The following is a 12,981-nucleotide window of genomic DNA, read 5'->3' as shown; positions in this document are numbered from 1 at the left end:
GCAAAAGGAACCCATTTAGTGCAACGACCCTTCAACATTTGCATTTTAGGCTGTTTAGAGAGATTAATGCCTCTTGTAAGACCCTATGATTATAATAGACGGTCGTAAAGTTCACTATCTGTTTGATGTTCTCATTCACACAGGAGAGAGACATGACTATCCTGGATCCTCTGGAGAGCCTCAACAACATCCTGATGCTGACGAGTCAGAGAAGAGTCTCTCCAGATCAGACCACCAGATGGTACAGCTTGGTCTGGTCTAGCATACAGCTTGCTCTATCTGGGGCTGGGCTGGGTTTCTGTAAAGCACTTTATGACAACAGTGACATCAGCATCCATAATGATATGTGTCTGTGTCCCCTCTTTATGGTTACCAGGACAACGCTAGCCCTTCCTCCCTCCCGGAGTCCCCGTGTCGTGCTTCTCCCGGTAGCGCCTTACTGCTGGGTATAAAGAGGTTGTCTGTGCTGCTGGTGGACTGCAGGAAAACAACGGGGCTGAGTGGAACTGTGAGAGGAGGAGGAGAGAAGAAAGGATCAGATTTGACACATCAAAGTAAGTGCTGTAGTTTAGTTTGAACAAATACAATAGATCTGCCCACTGGTATCTGTTACCAGGACAACCAGCAGAGTTCTGTTAGTTGACAGGAAGATAGACTGGTATCTGTTACCAGGACAACCAGCAGAGTTCTGTTAGTTGACAGGAAGATAGACTGGTATCTGTTACCAGGACAACCAGCAGAGTTCTGTTAGTTGACAGGAAGATAGACTGGTATCTGTTACCAGGACAACCAGCAGAGTTCTGTTGACATGAAGATAGACTGGTATCTGTTACCAGGACAACCAGCAGAGTTCTGTTAGTTGACAGGAAGATAGACTGGTGGATATGGATGTTATGAATATAACACTGAAAAAGGATTCTGCCAATGAAGAGAGAAACCAATAGACCATATAAGACCTTGATGAAAGTTAGCTTTAGAGAGAAAGTTTCAAGATGATCTGATGTAAGGTGCTTGTTTTACAAAACCTTTTCCTTAAAACATTATGGATGTTACATTGTCTGTCCCAGTCAACACCCCCCCTCCCCCTATCTTTACAAGACTGTAGAACACACAAACTAGACTCCAGACACTTCAATGTGGTCTGTATTGCTTAATTAACGTTGAAAAGTTTAACTATGTCTCATTGGTTAGAAGACATTAGTTTGTGTATTATTCCAATAACCAACCTGGAAAGGTAGTGTATCAATTTAATGTATGTATTAAATTGAATGAGACAATGATATCCAATCAGTTGAGACTGGATTGATATCCTACAGCGTAACCTGAATTATTTCATGAAAAATGACTGCCGATTCTTCGCCAGAGGTTACTGATAGCGCAAGCTGAGATCTCACATGATTCCCACCCGGCGCGGGAATTCACTATGAACAAAGGGGAAAACAAAAATGACTGCTCCCCTTTCTTAGCTTAGCATCTGGCGCAATGCTTAGCTTTCCTTGCGCGGGGTTTCCACTTCGCGGCGCAAGGGAAGTTACCCCCAACAAGGGAACGGGTTTACTAGGTGACGTCTCACGTTCAACCCTTAAACTCTTCACGTTACCAAATGCGAGAGGTAGAAAGATAATGGCTTCGCTTCGGTCAAACGAATATACCTACTCAAATTTCCGTAATGGCTGGCTCATATGTCCTTTGCTCTAGGAATTGCTTATGACCGAGTCAGATCACTCCTGAAAGCGACCTACTAGTTGGGCCACTAGTATTATTCTCAGAATGCCTGCATCCGCTGGTACATATGCCCTAGCTCGTAGCATTCAGTAGACCCTCTGACACACTGGCTTTCGTCAGATGTACCACAGGTGTGGTTCTCTCCCGACCAGTATCTGGGTGAAATGGAACGACACACACACGCTTCTCCCACACCAGTCCTGCCTATAGCTATTAATGGTATATATGTATCTTGCTACACAATTGGTATGGAATTAACCCAAAAGCTATTAATCTTACAGCTACCCCCCCCCCCCCTTCAATTTCCGCCTGAAGACATACCCAAATCTAACTGCCTCTAGCTCAGGCCCAGGAGCAAGGATATGCATATTCTTGGTACCATTTGAAAGAAAACACTCTGAAGTTTGTGTAAATGTGAATTGAATGTAGGAGAATATAACACAATAGATCTGGTTTAGATAATACAATGAAAAAACAATACGTTTTTTCTTTTTAATTGTTGTATCATCATCTTTAAAATGAACAAGATAAAACAAACATTCAGATATGAATATGGGGACAATTTCAGTGGAAAACATAAGGCAACAGTACTTGTGCAAAGTTTCAGAATGATAACTTCCAAAATGAGTATGCTACATGACATTTAACATGAAGTCACCCAGGTGTCCCACACATGTAGCCCAAATGTACCCAAGTGGCCAAATTGGTGAAGGTATACATTTTGAAACAAATAACTATATACAAAATACCAAAATGGTATTCTAACACACCCCCCCAAAAAATGGAGAGAAGAAAAAAGGGAAAAAATATATATACATTTACAAAATAACACAGGTAACTATTTACACACTTTCAATATTTGGAAGACCCTCAGTCCTCTATCAAATCAAATCTGTTTATATAGCCCTCAAGAGTAAATATGAACAGTTTACCTCTAGATGGCCCGGGAGGTGTGGAGCCAGAGACAGCAGGGGTCCAGCTGGATGAACCAGCTTCAGAGGGGGATGGACACACGTTGGGGATGGACACGTTGGCGGCAGACACACGCATCTCGACCATGCTCCCTCTAATCCATAATATGTAGACTGAGTTGAGGAAGCATGCGCTGGAGGAAGTATAGCCAATGTGTACTTTAAACATTTCATTACATTTTTATATATTGCAAATAAAATGTAAAAACAATCACAAATAATATTTTATATTATTCATTTCAAACAACGGCATTAGCATGAGAAGAACTTACCAGTCCAAAACAATGTCCTCTCCGTTCAAAAAATATGCTTCCATTTGAGTCATGGTCGCTAACTGAGTCGTCTTCCAAAAGCATATGTTTCACTTTCACGATCAATTTCCTCTTTAATTTTGTGTACATTCGTATATCTAGTCTTAGATTTAGCTTTCCCTGATTTATTCGCCATGATTTTCGATATATAAACATCTGAAGATGCTTGTTAGCGAAACAGTGCTGTGCATAATGAGTTTGGCTACTTCCAGTATGAAACTTCAATGGCGAATGACGATCTTTACGCCGGAGTTTACTACATGGGTTGGTCTTCCAAAACACAAACATTAGATATTGCCGTTTACCTCTGCTCATTGGCTATCTACCCAGCTAGATTTCAAGACCATTGGTGGTCATTGGGTTAAAATACAGTCAATCAACGAGACAGTGGTCATATAATTGGTGCACAATGAGGTCGTTACTTGTTGTCTTCCAATCGTTTTTTTCGGGTCAACACGTCCCGCGAAATGACCCATCAAGTTTGGTTGCGTTACAAACAAACAGTTGATTGCAAGGAAACCAAACATGACTGGATAAAGTCAGGTTTAGTCTGTGTATTTACGTCGAATGTTTAGTCGAAAATTGAATGACACGAAATTCAACGAGATAAGCGTTCACAAAATGTTTCGTGTTAGGCTATAAAAATGGATTTAACTGAACAAAAGACCATTCATTGTGTAACAATGAGCCTTGGGATTGCAAACAGAGCAAGATCTTCAAAGGTAAACTATTTATTTCATTGCTATCTGTGATTTTGTTACGCCTGTGCTGGTTGAAAAAGTAGTTTGGTATGGGGCTCTGTGCTCAGATAATCACATCGTATTCTTTCGCAGTAAATCCTTTTTTAAATCTGACAACGCAGTTGGATTAGCAAGATTCTAGGCTTTTGAAGCATGTGAGACACTTGTATTTTCAGGAATGTTTAATATGACTATTTGTGGCGATCACCGTATGTTGTCGAATTCAAACCCGCATCCGGTATCCGTAGATAAGAGAAGTTAATGGTATATATGTATCTTGCTACACAATTGATATGGAATTAACCCAAAGTGCAGCCATAGTTTTATCTTTGATGCCTCCCACGGGGTGCCAATATTTCGTGGCGTTGTATTAGTTAATGTGACGACTGCTGCTCATCGAATGATTAACGGTTTATAATTGCGTGATTAAATGAATCAGACAATTATTAACTCATTAACCTGGGCACCATGGGAAAATTAGTTTTATTGAGTTTCTATTTCCCAAATTACCTCAAAGAATATCAGAATATCGATTTGACAACAGTCGCTAATTAATCAATTTCCTCTACAGTCTCATTGTGAACGTCGCATAATCCGGGAATCTGCACAAACCCGAGTCCCACCAATGAGTTCGTACCACACCAATTTTAGTTGATTATTTATTTACTAGAAAGCTAAAATGATAATAGAAGATACGCATAAACAAAACACAGTCTAGGCTGTTGATTAGAACTTAGTACAACAGGCCAACACACTCTGACGCGTGTTACCCAAAATGGGGATTTAAAAGAGAGAAAAAGAGAAAGTACACGAGAGAAATATACATTTGGGTGCATTTGTCAGCTATGCTTATTTGAACCCTGACCTTGCCCCGAACTGCCGCTCTTATGGGTCAGAATATAATGATGTAATTACGTGTTGAAGGTCTCCGCTGTGGGTCTCTCCGCGTGGGCCGTTTAGGCTTCAAGAAATGATGCAATTCTTTGGTGCAACTCTTTGGTTGTCCTCATGATGTCAGTGTCCTTTTTGCTTAGTGGTCTGATTCCTCACCCTTGTTCTGAAAGGGTTCTTCTGAGGACAGCCAGCCCTGTAGCTCAGGGCTCACAGCGTAGGAATGAAAACAGTGTAGATACCACGATTCGATGGTGGGTGGAGACCGGGTGGTCCGGCTTGAATTCACCCGCTTAGACGCAGCTATTCATCCATAGCATGAGAAGAAAAGGATTCCTTTGTCTTCAACCTCGTGTTGTGTTTTGGGTTCGTTGACTACTCAGACCTTTGCTGCAGCTCGGGTCACTTAGTCTGATATGTTAATTCTTAACTCGCATGTCTTATACCCTCGGGTCAGATGTGGGCGTAACCGCCTTTAGGGCAATTCTCTGGGCGTACCAAGTTATGAGGCAAGGTCTAGATTTTACTCAAATCCAATTTTAGACAACTAACTTCACATTTCATCTTTACCAAAACATTCTCTTTGATTTGAACATTTTCCACACAACGTACAATGTATGAACATCAAGCATATACTAGGAAAACTCTTAAAGTTACAATGTTTTCATAATGAAGGTCGTCCTTTAACCTTTAATAACAAAACAAAAATGACATTAATTTTCATATTCCATCTATCGTCATTACCACCATTGTGGCTGACGGAAACCATTGTTCCAAAGTCCATTTATTCCATGTTTAATGTTCTGAGGCCGGTTCTCCATAGTGAGAGGACAAAATAATTTTGTCTGTTGCCTAAGATTTATAATGGGCGTGAGGGGTCAAAAACCCCCCACATCTTCATACCCCTAGATCTCTCCTAAGTTGGGGGTGAGAGATAATCGGTACGGTCATGACACCTCATACAAGGCAGCATTATCATGAAGAGGTTTCATTCAGGTCTCTCTTTAATTAAACACTGTCTTTGGCAGGAGGAAAACCAAACTTCGAGGAACCAAAGGTGTCCAAACCAGCAAGACGACACCTCTGCTCCCAATGTGGAAAGAGTTTTAACCAGTTAGGAAGCCTGAAAGCTCATGAGCGAATACACACAGGGGAGTTGCCTTACCACTGCTCCCAGTGTGGAACTAGGTTTACCAGATTAGGAAGCCTGAAAAGACATGAGAGGATACACACAGGAGCGAAGCCACACCATTGCGCCCAGTGTGGAAAGAGTTTTAACAAGTTAGGAAACATGAAATCTCATGAGCGAATACACACAGGGGAGAAGCCTTACCACTGCTCCCATTGTGGAAAGAGTTTTAGAGAGTCAGGAAACCTGAACGCTCATAAGCGAATACACACAGGGGAAAAGCCTTACCGCTGCTCCCACTGCGGAAAGCGTTTTAACCATTCAGGAAAGCTGAAAGAACACATGAGACTGCACACAGGGGAGAACCCTTGCAAATGCTCAGACTGTGGGAAGACATATTACTCATCACGGTCACTTAAACGTCATGTGAGAATCCACACGGGAGAATAATTACTTCTCCTCGTGTGTAAACTCATGTTTCACATCACATTGACTTAAAATTCATCAGAGAACATACACAGTGCTCCAATTGTCTTATATTGTTGACTGAGAATGTGTTTACTTGTTTATACCATATGAAATGGAATTGTACAAAGTAGTCTTAAACATATATTTGTATGTTTTTACGAGAAAACATGAAGTGAATATGGAGTCTGTCAGTTTGAATATAGAGTAGATCAGATTCCATGTGTTTAAATGGTCCTTTTTTAAACTCTGACTGTGTGTGTGTTTATCTGGGTGTGTCATTCCTCCAGCACTACAGATAGTACAGTGATATTTGGATGTGATGCATTTGATCCATTGTTTACATTTGCATTGTTGGCCCACGGATGATTTAATGAAATTGAAATGATCACAGACTCTGTAATAGAAAATGGTAATTGTAAACTCAGCAAAAAAAGAAAGTCCTCTCACTGTCAACTGCGTTTATTTTCAATAAACTTAACATTGTAAATATTTGTATGAACCTAAGATTCAACAAATGAGACAAAATGAACAAGTTCCACAGACATGTGACTAACAGAAATGTGTCCCTGAACAAAGGGGGGGTCAAATTCAAAAGTAGCATTCAGTATCTGGTGTGGCCACCAGCTGCATTAAGTACTGCTGTGCATCTCCTCATGAACTTCACCAGATTTGACAGTTCTTGCTGTGAGATGTTACCCCACTCTTCCACCAAGGCACCTGCAAGTTCCTGGACATTTCTGGGGGGAATGGCCCTAGCCCTCACCCTCCGATCCAACAGGTCCCAGACGTGCTCAATGCGATTGAGATCCGGGCTCTTCGCTGGCCATGGCAGAACACTGACATTCCTGTCTTGCAGGAAATCACGCACAGAAGGAGCAGTATGGCTGGTGGCATTGTCATGCTGGAGGGTCATGTCAGGATGAGCCTGCAGGAAGGGTACCACATGAGGGAGGAGGATGTCTTCCCTGTAACGCACAGCGTTGAGATTGCCTGCAATGACAACAAGCTCAGTTTGATGATGCTGTGACACACCGCCCCAGACCATGATGGACATTCCACCACCAAATCGATCCCGCTCCAGAGTACAGGCCTCGGTGTAACGCTCATCCCTTCGACGATGAACGCGAATCCGACCATCACTCCTGGTGAGACAAAATTGCGACTCGTCAGTGAGAGCACTTTTTGCCAGTCCTGTCTGATCCAGTGACGATGGGTTTATGCCCGTAGGCGACATTGTTGACGTTGATGTCTGGTGAGGACCTGCCTTACAACAAGCCCTCAGTCCAGCCTCTCTCAGCCTATTCCGGACAGTCTGAGCGCTGATAGAGGGATTGTACATTTCTGGTGTAACTCGGGCAATTGTTGTTGCCATCCTGTACCTGTCCCGCAGGTGTGATGTCCGGATGTACCGATCCGGTGCAGGTGTTGTTACACGTGGTCTGCCACTGCGAAGACGATCAGCTGTCCGTCCTGTCTCCCTGTAGCGCTGTCTTAAGCATCTCACAGTACGGACATTGCAATTTATTTCCCTGGCCACATCTGCAGTCCTCATGCCTCCTTGCAGCATGCCTAAGGCACGTTCACGCAGATGAGCAGGGACCCTGGGCATCTTTCTTTTGGTGTTTTTCAGAGTCAGTAGAAAGGCCTCTTTAGTGTCCTAAGTTTTCATAACTGTGACCTTAATTGCCTACCGTCTATAAGATGCTAGTTGCTTAACGACCGTTCCACAGGTGCATGTTCATTAATTGTTTATGGTTCATTGAACAAGCATGGGAAACAGTGTTGAAACCCATTACAACAAAGATCTGTGAAGCTATTTGGATTTTTACGAATAATCTTTGAAAGACAGGGTCCTGAAAAAGATCCGTCCATTTTTTTCTGTGGAAGAAAAAGGGACGTTTCTTTTCTTGCTGAGTTTGTGTTTGTCATTGCAAAGATCTTATTATTAAAGATGTAATTTAACTTACTGGTGTGTGAACTTTGTCTCTCCTCATTTGGTAATACAGAAATTAACCACCACAGACTAACCTTGTGAAACTGTCCTATTATAATCTCCTGTTCCTGGGAGTATCATCCTGCGTTGCAAACCAGTTTGCACCTGTGTCCTTGTATGAATAAAGTCCCTCCCAGGAACAGGAAACTTTAAAGACATGTGCCCATCACCCAATGCTTCAGGAATTCAGACTGTCTACACTGCGCTGTGTAACTGTTATTCTCTCTGAGCTCAGAAATAAAGAATCTTGGTTTGACTTGGACTCCAGCAGATCCTTATTTTATAATATCCACCACAACTCTCCCACGGATTGCTGTTTATCATTGTCTCAATGAAGACTTCTTTGTTTTACTTTCCTGGGGTCATTTACAAGCCTCCCACTGGTTGAATAAACGTTGTTTCCACGTCATTTCAACAAAACACCTTTTGTTTCATGGACTTGCAACCTAAATCCAATGACAGGTGACATTTTGTGTTGATTTAATGTAGAATTCACTTTAGTTGACGAACCAAAGAAATGTAAATAGAAACTAGATGTTGAACGGACGTCTGTGCCCAGTGGGCTGGTTTGAATAAGTAGCAGGTGTTGGATCAATATCCACCTTAGTAGCTAAGTTTCCATGTAATTTGCAACAGATGTTCATGTGAATATTCTAAAATCTGCATTAAACAATATATGCATTTTTCCACAAGAAATGTTTCTATCAAACAGACTTATTGCTGATCAAAGGCTTTACGAGACAAAAAAATACTTTTGCTGTTGAATTCCCATGTGCCGAATGGAAAAATACAAGTTAAATGGGTTTCCATCACATTTTCAACTCTACTGATGGTTTTAAAAACTTGCGTAAAATAGAAAACGTGCTCTTGTCCCGTGCACTGTAGCCAGCAGCTCACATATACGGTGCTGGTAGGCTACCTACATGATGAGATTATTTTGGATGAGAGCAATATTCATTTATTTGTCAAATGGCAACCAAGCATCGATCATCATGTCACCAGAATAAGACCATCAAAATGTATTGGAAAGGAGCATCAAGCTCATCACATGCAGTTTCACCACCCTGTGAAGTTCATAACTTATTTCGTCTGTAGCCTAATAAACTACATGGTTTCCCAAGTCGTAGAGGGAGGACCACACAACATATCATCGCGTGACTCCAAGTTAACTGAGATGTGATGGTTATTAAATCAATATTTGCTCATGAAGGAGTTTCCACCATTTCTCGCTCATAAATGTTTACTGACACATAATGATCCCACCATGTAAAACAAACAAATTGTCTATCTGCATTAATAAAATTGTACAGGCATATCCTGTTTCCGTCAGCCCGGTCATTACTTTTGAAATGGTTGGATCAATATCCACCTTCATGATATGGATGAAGCCTGATTTGGAATGTCTGAGTAGTTCTATATGATGTCATAATACACCCCTCTGATAATCAAGTGATATTTGGAATGTCTGAGTAGTTCAATATGATGTCATAATACACCCCTCTGATAATCAAGTGATATTTGGAATGTCTGAGTAGTTCTATATGATGTCATAATACACCCCTCTGATAGTGATACATTTGCTCCATTGTTTCCATTTCAGTTGGTTTCCCACTCTGATGATTTATATCTAACAGAGGGGCTTTAAAGGAATAGTATGGTGACATCTTAGCGGGGCTTTAAATAAATAGGATTATTCATTAATTTAATACTCCTATACCAACAATACACTGCAGCTTTGACATCAAGAAGAGAATGGGCTGATGGGTGGTGGTGCTACTATACAGGTAAGGCTGTTCAATATGAATGTTCAATACACACAATAGGTTGATCAGTAGCCAGATAGCTAGCTGCTACAGTCCAATATGAATGTTCAATACACACAATAGATTGATCAGTAGCCAGTTAGTTAGCTGCTACGTTTTTAGCAACACAACTCGCTATCAACAAAGTCAAAATGCCCTCCAGGCCTGGTGGTGGCAGCAGTGTACTACATCAACTGTTTACCAGAGCTTCCTGAGGGGAAACAATTAGGCTGTATATAGCTTGATTTTGGAGCCAGCAGCATACCACCCTACTTCCCACAGCTGGCTTGCTTCTGAAGCTAAGCAGGGTTGGTCCTGGTTGGTTATGCAAACATTTGTTTATTAGATTATGTTTATCATTAAGAATATTGTTTTATTTCTAAATGGTCACGCCTTGCTTTGGTCATGTGTTCTCTTATGGGTCAATCATTTTAATTAGAATATAGCAATTACGGTGTCTCCTCAATCACTTCCAGTGCCTTTGGAAAGTATTCAGATTGGGGACATTGCCTTGTGTAGGGTGCCATCTTTCAGATGGGACGTTAAACGGGTGTCTTGGCTCTCTGTGGTCACTAAAGATCCCATTGCACTTATCATAAGAGTAGGGGTGTTAACTCTGGTGTCCTGGATTAATTCCCCATCTGGCCCTCATACCATCATGGTCACCTAATCATCCCCAGTTTACAATTTGGCTCATGCATTCTCCCTCTCCCCTGTAACTATTCCCCAGGTTGTTGCTGTAAATGAGAATGTGTTCTCAGTTGACTTACCTTGTTAAATAAATAATAACCATGTTTCCAGACAAAGTTCATTCATTAGGATATATACAAATATGATGTCATAGTGAATTCATGACATGTGAATGAACAAGCCTTTTCATACTTTATAACATGGCTATATACAATGCCTTCAGAAAGTATTCAGACCCCTTGGCTTTTTCCACATTTTGTTACGTTACAGCCTTATTCTATTGTGTATTAAATAATTTTCCCCCTCATCAATCTACACACAATATCCCATAATGACAAAACAAAAACAGGTCTTTAGAAATTGTTGCTAATTTATTAAAAAATAAAAAATGGAAAAATAACATTTACATAAGTATTCAGACCCTTTACTCAGTACTTTGTCGAAGCACCTTTGGCAGCGATTACAGCATTGAGTCTTCTTGGGTATGATGCTACAAGCTTGGCACACCTGTATTTGGGGAGTTTCTCCCATTCTTTTCTGCAGATTCTCTCAAGCTTTGTCAGGTTTCAGGTTGGATGGGGAGTGTTGCTGCACAGCTATTTTCAGGTCTCTCCAGAGATGTTAGATCGGGTTCAAGTCCAGGCTCTGGCTCGGCCACTCAAGGACATTCAGAGACTTGACTCGAAGCCACTACTGCATTGTCTTGGCTGTGTGCTTAGGGTTGTTGTCCTGTTGGAAGGTGAACCTTCGCCCTCAGATTGACGTCCTGAGCGCTCTGGAGCAGGTTTTCATCAAGGATCTCTCTGTACTTTGCTCATCTTTCCCTTGATCCTGACTAGTCTCCTAGTCCCTGCTGCTGAAAAACATCCCCACAGCATGACGCTGCCACCACCATGCTTCACCCTAGGGATGGTGACAGGTTTCCTCCAGACGTGACGCTTGGTATTCAGGCCAAAGAGTTCAATCTTGGTTTCATCAGACGAGAGAATCTGGTTTCTCATGGTCTGAAAGTCCTTTTGGTGCCTTTTGGCAAACTCCAAGTGGGCTGTCATGTTCATTTGACTGAGGAGTGGCTTCCGTCAGGCCACTCTACCATAAAGGCTTGATTGGTGGAGAGGTGGAGAGATGGTTGTCCTTCTGGAAGTTTCTCCCATTTCCACAGAGGAACTCCTGAGCTCTGTCAGAGTGACCATCAGATTCTTGGTCACCTCCCTGACCAAGTCCCATCTCCCCCCGACTGCTCAGTTTGGCCGTGCCGCAAGCTCTAGGAAGAGTCTTGGTGGTTCCAAACTTCTTCCATTTTAGAATGATGGAGGCCACTCTGTTCTTGGGGACCTTCAATGCTGCAGAAATGTGTTGGTACCCTTCCCAAGATCTGTGCCTCGACCCAATCCTGTCTCGGAGCTCTACAGACAATTCCTTCTACCTCATGGCTTGGTTTTTACTCTGACAGTCTCATAATAAAGGGTCTGAATACTTACTGTTATGTAAAGAAGGTATATTTTTTATCTTTAATAAATGTTTCTATAAACCTGTTTTTGCTTTGTCATTTAAATGTTTTATATTTAACTAGGCAAGTCAGTTAAGAACAAATTCTTATTTACAATGACGGGCTACCGCTGAACAGTGCCTTGTTCGGGGGCAGAACAACAGATTTTTACCTTGTCAGCTCTGGGATTCGATCCATCAACCTTATGGTTACTAGCCCAATGCTTTAACCAATAGGCTACCTGCCGCCCCAAATGATGGGCTATTGTGTGTAGTTTGCTGAATATATAAATATATATTTTTTAATCCATTTTAAAATAAGGCTGTAACGTAACAAAATGTGGAAAAAGTCAAGGGGTCTGAATATTTTCCAAAGGCACTGTACAAACATCACATTGAATATTCTCCTCACTTTTGAAAAGCTCCATGAGAAAGAAAGGATTCCCAGATGATCTTTTAGATGTTCTGTCTTCAGGATGTTCTGGGTTGATGGCTGCTGGAGAGGGGAGGGGCAGTTGAGTGAGCTGGGGCCTTTTATTGCCCTGCCTCTGGGAGCCTGTCAGCTGTGACATGATGAGAGAGTAAGAGAGGACCTACCTGTAAGATATGTGTTATAAACGTACTTCTATTTGAAGAGCTTTTTGACCATTCAGGGACCTAATCTCAAACACTCATGAAAACATGAAAAAAATATTGTCCACACGAAAGATAGAATTTGGACATTTTGGAGAGGTTTTTGCAGACTATATGGGAGGCCTAAGCCTTGTTATGGA

The 12,981-nt window shown here is 41.7% G+C and overlaps 2 protein-coding genes across 2 annotated transcripts in view; one reads left to right on the top strand and one right to left on the bottom strand.

Moving 5' to 3' along the window:
- LOC120039782 (zinc finger protein 850-like) overlaps nt 1–12,981 on the bottom strand; it is a gene marked incomplete at its 3' end in the record, with an annotated part of 248,537 nt that overhangs the window by 94,404 nt on the left and 141,152 nt on the right. The gene's annotated exons all lie outside the window — the stretch shown is intronic.
- Nucleotides 5,675–12,981, top strand: part of LOC120039777 (zinc finger protein 678-like) — a gene marked incomplete at its 3' end in the record, with an annotated part of 29,583 nt that continues 22,276 nt past the window's right edge. Inside the window, exon 1 of the mRNA XM_038985159.1 lies at nt 5,675–6,109. Within this exon, the coding sequence (XP_038841087.1) occupies nt 5,930–6,109 (180 nt within the window). The remainder of the gene's footprint in view (nt 6,110–12,981) is intronic.

Source organism: Salvelinus namaycush, unplaced genomic scaffold, assembly GCF_016432855.1.
Source record: "Salvelinus namaycush isolate Seneca unplaced genomic scaffold, SaNama_1.0 Scaffold3, whole genome shotgun sequence".
Classification (NCBI taxonomy): Eukaryota; Metazoa; Chordata; class Actinopteri; order Salmoniformes; family Salmonidae; genus Salvelinus; species Salvelinus namaycush.
The sequence above is the reverse complement of the archived record's forward strand: the minus strand, read 5'-3'. Positions and strand labels throughout refer to the sequence as shown.